The sequence below is a fragment of the Xenopus tropicalis genome, chromosome 6 (assembly GCF_000004195.4).
Source record: "Xenopus tropicalis strain Nigerian chromosome 6, UCB_Xtro_10.0, whole genome shotgun sequence".
In the NCBI taxonomy this organism is placed as follows: Eukaryota; Metazoa; Chordata; class Amphibia; order Anura; family Pipidae; genus Xenopus; species Xenopus tropicalis.
Window position 1 is genome coordinate 126314965 of NC_030682.2, and position 11834 is coordinate 126326798.

Here is an 11834-nt window from a genome sequence, read left to right on the forward strand (position 1 = left end):
AAATGCCAAAAAAACACTAAAATGCAACCAAATAAATCAGATAATTATAGAGCAAGATCAGAAATAAAGTTTTAGTAAAAAAAAAGACTGCCAAAGAAAGCAAAGAAAGAAAGAAAAGAAAAGAAAGATAGAAAAAAAAAAAAAAAAAAAAGTGTAAGTGTAAGTGTGTGTGTGAGTGTCTGTGTGTGCTTGGGAAAGTTGTAAATAAGTGTGTATGTGTACAAAAGTGTAATAATGACAAAGATAGAAGAAAAAATTGAAAAAAAAAAAAAAAAAAAATTTTAGACAGTTGAGATAGAAATAAGCAAAATAAACAGTGGTAGAGAGTTGTAGTTCAGCTTACCCAAGGCAGGCAGGCGATCAGGGGCGATCAATCTGGCAGGAAGGCAGCAGGAAGGCAGCAGGGGAGCTCCACCAGGTCCGAAGTGCGCAGCAGGAATGAGGAGCCGACAGTAGGCGGCGCTATTTAAAGGGACAGCAGTGGACACGTCATCATCGCGTGTCCACTGCTGTCATTGGCTGGCGACGCGATCGTGGGACCGGATCGGTGAGTATGATCCGCTCTGCTCGTTGCCTAGGGGGTTGTGAAGGGTTTACAAGCGCTGCGCTGCTTTAAAAGCGAGCGCAGCGCTTGTAAACCTGATAGTGCTGTAGGACGTAGATTCTACGTCCTGTGGCACTTTGGTCCTTTGCTACCCAGGACGTAGAATCTACGTCCCATGGCACTAAAAGGGTTAAACCTTTTTTAATCAGTGTTTTACTTGTTTATAAAATGTTAATGAGGCTTTTTGCACCTATTGCTCTAGGGTGAGACAGAGACTTGTCCCCTAACAATAGGCTGCTAATCCCCATTAATATGTTAATGATCCCCCAATGGGGCCCCTACCAGAGGTGTGATGTGGAGACTGGGGGAAACAAACCAGAAGAGCTTAGAATTGATCTGACAGAGTTACACTGAGCTTTACGCCATTTTTGAAAATGTCGGGGAAAAATGTCGTTAAAACGTTGTATAAATGTCGTTTAAACGACAAATTCACAAAAGTGTCTGTAAACTGTCTTTCTTTCACCAAAAACAGAAAAGTGGCGGTTGAGTCGGAATTTAGCCGGATTTCTGTTTGTCAATCTGGAGAAAGTGTTTTCCACCAGTTTTTCCACCACTTTTACTCCAAAAAAGGGCTCCCTCCACTTTTGTGAATTTCCGTGTCAGTTACTGCCTTCTTCATTATTTTCATTCATTAACCCCACCCTCTCTCCGGTCAGAACAGGCTTTACACCTATATGCCATTCCCCATGTGTTACTCACTGCCACACTCACTGCCCAGTGCCATCCTTGTGTTCATGGGGGGACCCATATAAATAACTTGTATGGGGCCCCAAAGTTTCTGATGGCAGCCTGATAAAAGTTTGTTATGTTCTGGCACTTCCCACTGATTGGCAGCTCTGTTCCTGTTTGCCCATCCTGCTTCTAAACTATCTACCAATATGTCTGTCAATATACACATTTATAAAGAAGAAAACATACATGAGTGGCCAGCCAGCCTTGTATGGAAAGTCTCTCATATAACCCACATAGGGCTTTACTGGCTCCAGCTTGGATAGCCATACAAGCACCTGCTTTCAGGTCAAACACTTTTCAAATATATGTTGTGCCTATTCTTCAGTTATGAATAGTGCAGCACAGTTTCCAGATTCATTCTCTCTACTTATTTAACTGTCCCCCTACTCATACAGGTCTTGGTGCAAGCAGCCGGCTTTAACCCTGCATGTTTCCTTCACACAGTTAGGACACATCAACGGTCATATCTAAGACAACAGACCAAAAAGATCCTCCTATAAGTGGGAGGACTCAGATAGCCTAGTGGTTAGGGAATCAGCCTTCAGTGTGGTGACACACTGAGACTCGGGTTCGATTCCACCCTAGGTGCACCTTGTGACCTTGGACAAGTCGCTTAACCCACATACCAATGTCCTGGCTCTGCTGCACGTGGCGGCTTAAGAGCCGTTTTTTGACTTTTTCAGTGGCTACATTTACCTTTCCCCACCAATCCTCTTTTTGTATTTTCAAGGGCAGCTAATGATTTATAATACCAGCTATGAAATTGCCTGCCTTAATTATGGCTGATTGTCCCTGTCACAGTGGAACAGAGCTGTCTATGGCAGCTGAAAGCAACGGTCACAGGAAAAATCAGTTTCTTTCCACTGGCAATAAGAAGTCAATTGATACACATTCCTGATGCTTGTGATATTAACTATGAGAGTCCACTAGATATCAGACCAATGCCAGTGGCAGTAAAAGACTGAAAGCAGTTGCAGATCAGCAATAGCTGGATATTCTGAAGACAGGGGCGCTGCTGCCATAAGCCTGCAAGTTATTATGGGCGGCAAAAAGCTGCTCCTGGTAGCTTTAAGAGCTGAAATTCTGATTTTAAATCACATTTTCTACTCTGTACTAGCAATGTGGCTCCCTCTTCATAGACCCCAGAAACGCCCCTGTCTGAAGATAAATAGTTTTTTTATGATTAATCTTTCTAGGAAATGACAGGTAGTGATAAAGGATTTGGGGTGCCAGAAATATGAACTCATAATAAGTGTTTTTAGAGAGACAGCGTTATGGAACTGAACAGAGTTAAAAAAAAAAAAATTCAGCTGTAAAGGAACAATGCCACCAAAAAATGAATGTTAAAAGTTGTTTATGGCTCTTACAGTGTTTTTCCCTGCCTTTCCCTGTGCTGGATCTTTCATGTGTTTCAGCACAGGAAGAAATGCAGGCCTATATATCCTATTATGCTGTACTCTTTGTGGCACAGGTAAGCTCCTAACACAGCAAGTTGCATTCCACCTGCATTCCACGCTTGCCTGTGCCACAGTGACTACAGTTATATAGAAAATACAGGCCTGCGTTTCTTTTTGCGTTCCCCTGCGCTGAAACACATGCAAGATCCAGCGCAGGAAACGCATGTAAAAAATGCTTGTCTGTATGAGTGGGGTAACTGTCAATGCATATAGATACACAACATTTTTAGCCTCCCCAAACAAAAAAAACACCATTCGCCTATGGTCATGTTGATCTTTTTTCACTGTTAGGGCTGGTTTTGTATGTAATTGTTGCTTGAAATTCCTAAACCTGACTGTTTTGCCAACCTGACTGTCCCTTCTCAGCCTGTCAGTTATAGCTTCTAATGCTAACAGCTTACTGCTGCACAAATATGGCCGCCCCCTCATAGAAGAACATGGGGGATCACATAAGGAATGGAAAAGCATCAGGAAATACTTTTTTGGCAAAATTATAAAGCTCATGCAAAGACAATGTTATGATAGATGTAAAAAAGGTTTCATTTCTGGTGTCAGTATCTCTTTAAAGGACCAATAACACAAAGAATGAGCATTGCTCTGGAAGGACAAGGAAAGGTAAAATCACTGGGGCTGCCGAGCGCAGCACAGGAACCTATTTTTGGAAGCCTTGTGAGGTCCTGACTGACGAGCAATATCAACCTGTGTGTGTGAAACAGATTACCTTCCCACAGCTCTATAACTTCAAGTGCCACTGCAGATTGAGTTGACCAAAGAGGCAAAAAAACCCTACGCTAGGGGCTGTGCTAGATATTAAATATGCTGAAAGACAAAAATAAAACTGTAATAATCAGCATTGTCCTCTCTACACTCAAGGGCTGACGTAAAGAAAAAACTGCTTTAAAGTCACACCCAGATGTACAGTATAAAGAGACAATCCTCATCTTTGATATCATTCAGGTGGTGCTTCTGTTCTGTGTGCAGATCGGTCTGTTCTTTTTAATATTCACATATACTGCCTCAAGCTTTGTTCACCAGCTAGTAACAACAAGCCAATGTCTTACATAAACAAACCTGGATATCATCCCACAATAATTACGGGGTTCTTTGTTGGAGAAATTTATTTTTGGCATTAGCCTAAGATAGTCTGCCACTTTCCTTATTTTTAGGGGACTTTTACATGTTGGCCTTTCTTTTTCTTTCTACTCATCCCATAATGTTGCTTGCTAGGAGAAGCGATTACAGAATAGAAGTACCCTATGACCTTGGTGTATGCACACTGTAAGCTGCGGCTTCTTATCTACACATTCAGGTTGCCTGTGAAAGTTACAACACAGCAATATGTGGCTGAAAACCTGCAGGGTCATCATTAGCTGCAGGTCGTCTGTTGGTTGATTGCTAGTGATGTTTATGGGGTTTACCTGCTGGTATTAGTTTTCATAATGCACCTAACGGAGGTGAAGATAAAATGGTTCTACCCACAAACACAGTTGCGGTCATGCAAAGTTGAATTCTCTTTGCCAATATATTCCACAGCCTTAAAGGACAAGTCAACCCAGAATATATATATTTTTTGGCCTAATAAAAAATATTCTAAATTCTTAGCAACTTTGCAATATACATTCATTAAAAATTTGTAATAGTTTATGAGTTATTTGTATGTATAACTGCTATTAGAAGTAGTGTTTGCCTGTCCTTTTCTGTTCTCTACTCTGGTGGCTCTGAATGTAACACAAGGCAGCAGACTGACAGACCTGACTTGCTGGAGGAGACTGACCTTTTCAACATTGTTTAAAAAGAAACAACAAGGAAATTTTCAAATGCTGCTTTCAGTAGCAATTACATTTACAAAAACTTTTAAAGCACTGAAAATGTTTAATAAATTCATACTGGAAAGTTTCTTAGAATTATGTTTTCTTTTATTATTATTTTTGGGGTTGACATGTCCTTTAAGTTGAAAGTTATAACCATGTTATTTTTTCTCTCTAAAACATCCTTTCTTTGAGAAGAACAGACTATTTATCAAAACAGAGAAAATGAAAAAGGTTAACCTGTGCAATAAGTCCAGTGTACAACTGATCCAGGGCTGTGTAGACTGGGTTTCAGAGAGCTGAGTCTCTGTCATAGCCACGTCGATTACACATGTTGTAGAATTTTCCAATACTGATGTGTCTGTCAGTGACTCCAGCAGATGTGCCTTTCCCCCACCTAACAAAACCGCAGGGCTCAGCTTCATATACTGGAAAAACAAATAAAGATATATCATTCTTAAATTTAACTTCAGAATGAAACAGCACTGTACAGTTAAACTATGGATTGGTATGAAAAGCTCAAGATAACTATTAGTGTACACTAATGGACACGTGTAACACAACCCCTTTTGTTTTTGTACAGCGGACACTCACAAAGTGCAACCTATTTATGTAACAAGCTGCATAGTTGACCTGCCTTAATTAGTATTACATGCATTTATATTGCATTATATGCAGTATAAGGATCTAAATAAAGCCCGTTTCTATGAAATGGCTAAAATAAATATCTGGTCTGTTCAACTAGACTCACTCTACCAAATCAGTGTAATAAAGCTTGCCAGCATTTAACAATGAACCCACTACATATAATATATAAAAAAATATATAATATATATAAAATATAAGAATCCTTCCTATGAATATGTGGTGCTGAAACATGCCAGTATGTGAAATAAAGCTTCTTCTTATCGCTGAGAAATTTAGTGCCAGTGTGCACATCCAATTGCTACTGTGACAATATCTCTTAATGTGGTTTAAAAAAGTGAGTGGCCAAAACGGACTGCCATTATTGGCTCTCCACCACGTAGACTAGAAAAATTCCAGCCCTCAGTACCACATAAATTGGACAGCACTGCTTTACGGGATACTAAGAAACCCTCACACAAAATAAGCAGATTTATTTTTTGGGGCAGGGGAATATAACTTACCTGTTTAGTATTTAGAAAAAGGAAGACTTTATCCTTGAATATAGATTTTCGTTTCACATTTTCAGAAAGATCCAGTGATTCTGGGTTAAGTGACGGCTCATCTATAGGAGGGATGAAACTGCAAAAATAAAAAAAAGCATCTATGCTTTACCCAATTTGTAATCTAAATGATGCCTGTGATAAGTTGCATGCTCTGCAGATAGTCCCAAAAAGTACAATTCAAGCTTGAGGCAAAACGAAACAGATTCCACTTTGCATTACCTTCTATACTCAGGCAATGGCCTTTTCTGCTGAATGGCATTGATCAGCTCGCGGAAGTAATCTGGTTTTATGATTGGTTTGCAGCAAATGAGTGCACATATAGTCTAAAAAAGAAAAAAAAAGCTTGTTTAGAAAAAAATATTTAAAAATAAATGAATAAAAAGCGGGGATCATTTACTGGGCAAGCCTGTACCCACTCACGTGCATTTCACCTTGCTCAGAGCTTTATCAATTGATTCCTGTGAGGGGAACCATTCTGGGGACTTCACTGCAAACAGAGTTCTTCCATTATACACTTCTATCAGCTGGCTGGCAGTACCCTAATTTGCTTCCTTAATAGATTTATGACTTAGCAGTAAGGGCGAGTTTACTGAATGGGGGGATCTCTAGGCTATAGTAAAAAGCACAGCAATGTTGCGAGAGGGTTCTCCATGTTTGGAATCCTCAGCTAATAGACAACACCTGTCCTGATGTTTATTTTTAAATATTGACATATGAGTATTTTAATTTTAGCAAAAAAAGCTATGTCTTAATTAGAAACTGCTATTTTGTCTGGCATACAGAAGTGGTGGTGGTGTAACTGTAATAGACTATTTTACTTTTCTGATAAGGCTATTTGACATAAAGTATTCAAGTGGCGCTACAACTCCCATGATAAGGTATATCATCATTCATCTGCGCTATAAGTGCTGTTTTGTAGCTACAGCTGCTTTCCAGGAGAGAGAAATCTATAGGTGTAAATTCTCCACTGTACATCTTCTCTGTGGGCCATGGTTCCCTTTAAGCTCTGCTAAACCTGCCAATCTGTCAGCTGCACAAACAAATCAGTACTATCTGGTCAGCAAGGTGTGGGACCTAATTGTAAATATGACAGTTCAGCTTGTGAGGCAATCACTTGGTAACCAAGCACATCTGCCCCTATGTCACTCCTGAGAAACAACAGGGCTGCTCACCTGTCTCCTTCAAAAATGCCAACACTGCAAGAATTGCATGTTCCATCTTTTAATCTCTACTAATTAAGTGCAGAGGTGTCCCCCTGTCAGGCCTCCAGCTATTGCTGACCTTTGACACTAGACTGTAGCTCTAATGACTCACTGTGCTCATATCTTGGTTCTGTTAATGCATGTTATAATGTTTCAATGGGTTTATTTAAGCTTATTGTTCTGTTTTTATTTTCTCCAAGACTGTTGTACAGTGCTGTAAAATATGTATAACTTGTAGAAACAAACATATTAATAACTCCCAGCATCCCCAGGGAGCCAAAGGTTATTGCAAAGGTTATCATTACCATGCACATATAAACACACAGTCTGGCATGTAATTTGCCTACCTTGATAGTAACTTTAATGGAAGTCATAACAAGGTGAGTGCACTTCTCTGTCCAGTTATTTAACATGTGGCCGCCTAAATGTATGAGGTTTTGTTTTAAAGAATTCTTCTCTGTGTTATCTAAGCAGGAAGAGCAGACCACTAAAGGCTCATATTCCACCCTAGACAGGAACAAATAAAGCAAAACAAATAAGTTACATTCATAAATGTCTGGGTTTAATTATGTTAAAGCTGGGCAAGGCTTTCTCCATTGTGCCTTCATCTGGTTCTGGTTTGTGCAGTATTTGCTGCTCGCAAAGTGCACCCTGTGGCTAGTGGGAATCCTGCCTGACTTTAAATCCCATCTGGTACAGAAAGAGACCTGCAGATAGTATATATCAACTTAAATATGGAGGGTTGTTTTTTTTTTTTTTTTAATGACCAGTAAAGAAGTATCATGTATAGTCATACAGAAAATCTCTCTGTATGCCAAACCAAAAGCAGAAATCCTCCAGCCCTTTTCCCTGCTAAGTATTTGCTATTAGTCTTGGTGCCTACCCCAATGCCCTTGCGGACTTTTGCTTTCTTGCTGAAGGGCTTTCTCTTATAATATATAATTATCGTGTATTTATGGGGTTTTGGCACAGAAACTACTTATTTAATGTCACAATACAAATACCTTTTTGTTTGAAAGTAGCCAACTGTCTGTATAAGAAAGAATTGATGAGACTTTTGAAACCCCACAATTACATAGCTGGTTCCAATTTTGTCATTACAAAGCAGTCTGGAACCCACATCGCAATACAAGAAATAAAACAAGTTACAAGCTGCAACCCTAAACTTGGTGGTTCACCTATAAGTTAACTTTTAGTAGGTTATAAATTATGGCCAATTCTAAGCAACTTTTCAACTGGTCTTTACTATTTATTTGGGACACTGACCCTGGCAAAATAAAAAAAAACTATTACTCTGTGAGGCTACAATTTTACTGTTATTGTTATTTTTTTATTATTATTTTTTTTTTATTCAGGTCCTCTTCTATAAAGATATAATTATTTCATTCAAACCACTACCTGGTTGCTAAGGTAATTTGATCCCTAGCTGCTGAAATTCAAAACTGGAGAGCTGCTGAACAAAAAGTTAAATCATTAAGAAAACCATATATCAAATGAAGACCAATTGAAAATTGTCTTAGAATATTACTCTCTACAACATACTAAAAGTTAACTCAAAAGTAAACAGCCATTTTAATGCACAAAGTCCTAAACTGGAACTGAAAGAAAGGTGAAACGAAGATGTAGATATATCCATGATCCGCACAACAAAAAAGTTGCAATGGCAGGAATGTGTATCACTTGCCTATATTTGCTATGAAAACAACCAAATATGACCTCATCGCTTGGTTTCAAACTCCTTGGAACAGCCGGTTGCATCCTTTCTCCACTGACGGTTGTGCCATACTTTGAGGAGTCTTTAATTGTTAGGACTGAAACTGCATTTGTTTGGCTCTAAAAAAAGCAAAAGAAAAACAAAAAACCAAAAATACATTTAGCACAAACATTTGTGTAACGTTATAAACACCCAAGCTCTACAGTTCTATTACTGAATCCTCAGCAAGTGAACAGATAAACACCAGTTCTTTCTCCGCCCAACAAAGAGCCTCTTTATCAGAGCTCCATACTGGACATTTTCCATTAGAAATAGACCAACCACTGTCTCAGGCAAAGTGTGCAGTGTATGGGTCCGGCCTGGCCAACCAAAGACTGGAACTGGAATGCTAATGTAATATGGAGTGTGAAATAGTTCTAAGAACTTTGGGCCTGTATGCTGACCTGCAGGAAAACTCAAGCCAGTTTTTGAAGAATTTCAAGTACAACTGATTTGAAGGTGCAAATGTGGCTAACATTCCCTGACACACACTGAAGGGCCCTTACACAACTATTTTATCACAACAGCACAAGATTGCCTTAGGAGCACTTACCAGGCTGGCACTTGGGTAACTGACAGACAATGTAGCATGGCACCTACTAATGGACTGATCATCTGGAATTAAGATGGCACAGTTCTTGCGCCCCACAACATAGTCAGTGCCAGTAAGAATATAATATGTGTCCCCTGTAGAGAGAAGGAGAGAAAGGGGCAGCCATGTGAGTAATGGAAATACAGCATGACAGATAAAACAGATGATCAAATACTGAACCCTCAACTAATGACTTGCAACTGCTGCAGCAATATCACACTATCTGTTCAGCCTAACAGTATACCGCAACAATATAGCAAGTCCAGTTTCTAACAATAACCCTAATGCACAGGGCTGCTGTACTGCTTGCTAGAAACAGCAGCCCCCCAGTATCCCCCATCATGATCCCCAACATCCTCAGCCTCATCAGGCCCAGTCTGTGCAGCAAGCACCAGCATGGGAGCATCATTGTAGGCTTGAGGGCACTGCACATGATCCATCCTCATTGATAAAAACTTGGCAGCTTATAAATATCATTGGCATTGATGACTGCAACATATATATAGGCTAGCGATATCTAGTTCTACATGTAGCCACTCCCACCACCGCTACCCTCTACTGAACCACACTCCCGCCAGCATCAGCTTCCCTCTGACATTAACTCTCCATTCCTGTAGCAACCAAACCACCATTCTCATACACACACAAGCTTAAGCCTCACACAGCATTCATCTCTCTGTATTACAGTTCCTTTCCATACTGATTTCCCAATTTATAACACTGATAACTGAGCCAAATCCTGAATGGTTTCCTTCAGAATCAAAATTAAAGTTCATGTTTAGATTTCCTGAATTGGAAAGGAAGCTGTTTTCCATGGGAAGTGGTGCAGCAGCACTATGCCTTAATTATAACAAGGAACACTAAACCCCTGCAGGTGTCTTTCCTATAATAGAGATCTGGTTTAGAATTAATAACAGGGGACATTACTATTGTTTATACAGGGTTCCCACGGCCACCTGATACCTGTAAATTCACACATCTCCTGCATGGCTATATACATGATTATGCTGCAACCTGTCCCAGTTTCCATGCAGTTACATAGACATCTCAAATAACTGCTAATAAGCCATGCAGCATGGGCAAAGGGGTGATATTATTCTGGCTCTTTATTCATATAGTACCTATATATACCACCATGCTTTACAGAGAGATTGTACATTTATTCCCATTAGTCCCTGCCCCAGTGGAGCTTACAATCTAAGGGTGAGGTGAGGTGCGTATTTCCGCTTCTCTCAGCCCTGCGTTTTTCAGCCAGAAAAACGTGAAAGCAGGGGTGTTTTCCAGGCCGACCTCTGCCTCGCTCTGTGTACCCACACTTGAGCAGTTTTTAATGCAGGACCATGGAGAAGCGAAGGCAAGAGGACCCGCTTCTCTCAGACTGGGCAAAAAACGCCTGGTTTCCTGCCACACTCAATAAACACACAGCCAAATTAAAGGGGTTCTTCATGTTCAAGTTTACTTTTAGCATGCTATAAAAAGGCCAATTATTTTAGCCTTTTCAATTGGCCTTTTTTAAATTTCTTATTATTGTCTTATAATTGTCTTGTTCTCCTTCCTCTTTCCAACTTTCAAATGGGGGTCAATGACTCAGGCAGCCAATATTATTGCTTTCTATTATTTCTATTTCTATTCAGGTCCTCTCCTGTTCATATTCCAGCTTCTCATTCAAACCACTGCCTGGTTGCTAGGCTAGTGTGGACCCTAGCAACCACATAGCAGCTGAAATTCCTAACTGGAGAGCTGCTGAACAAAGAGCTAAGAAATTCAAATACTGCAAATAACAAAAAAAAACCAACAACTGTAAATTGAATATAAAGAATATGAATCTTTACATCATACTAAAGGTTAATTTTAAGGACAACAACCCCTTTAGTTGGCTCCTGATAAAACTGTCAGTGGAGTGATTCTAAACAAAACAAGCCTTTGGAAGTTCAGAAACACAATTTTGTCCAATAAAGGTAGAACTGATATAAAGTTTAGATTCCTTTGGACGCGCAGGCGATGTTTTTATTACGCATAAGGGAGCGCTCCTCTCTCCTGCTATATCAGATCTCCAACACATATCCATCAGGGAATGCCGGGAAGTGTAGTCCATCAAGCTGATCACGCCTGCTGCCATAGTTACCACATTACCTCCTGCTCTCTCTGCTACCAGCCTCCACATTGCGCTGCTTGGTATTGGCGCTGTACACACTGCGCACACTCATTCCGTCATCAGAACTGGCCACTGAACAGTTCCGTCAGTACTGACCCACACGCAAAGTTGATAGAAATTCTGTCTGTGGGAAAGCAGCGCCATCTAGTGACCACACCTGTATAACTCAAGGTATAATTCTCCTAAATGTTGCTGTCAGCGCACCGAACTACCGAGACATCTATATTTACATGAGCACTATGGGTATTAAACAGTGTACAGCGAAGGATATATATAATGTAATGCTAAATATGAGAGACATTTGTATAAAGCATGTTTAAAAGTTCATCGCGCCACCCCCG

General features: G+C 40.0%; 1 protein-coding gene across 2 annotated transcripts in view; it reads right to left on the reverse strand.

The window, feature by feature from the left end:
• nbn (nibrin) overlaps window positions 1-11611 on the reverse strand; it is a 35773-nt gene extending 24162 nt beyond the window's left edge. The window contains exons 1-7 of one of the 2 annotated variants that reach the window (XM_004915153.4): window positions 11472-11611; window positions 9300-9433; window positions 8678-8826; window positions 7341-7500; window positions 6011-6114; window positions 5750-5867; window positions 4842-5029 (exon numbers count right to left, since the gene is read on the reverse strand). In XM_004915153.4, coding sequence (XP_004915210.2) covers window positions 4842-5029; window positions 5750-5867; window positions 6011-6114; window positions 7341-7500; window positions 8678-8826; window positions 9300-9433; window positions 11472-11502 — 884 coding nt within the window. In that variant the 5' untranslated portion in view covers window positions 11503-11611. The remainder of the gene's footprint in view (window positions 1-4841; window positions 5030-5749; window positions 5868-6010; window positions 6115-7340; window positions 7501-8677; window positions 8827-9299; window positions 9434-11471) is intronic. The other variant, XM_002934425.5, reaches the window with a different exon arrangement.
• Window positions 11612-11834: the final 223 nt, after the last annotated feature.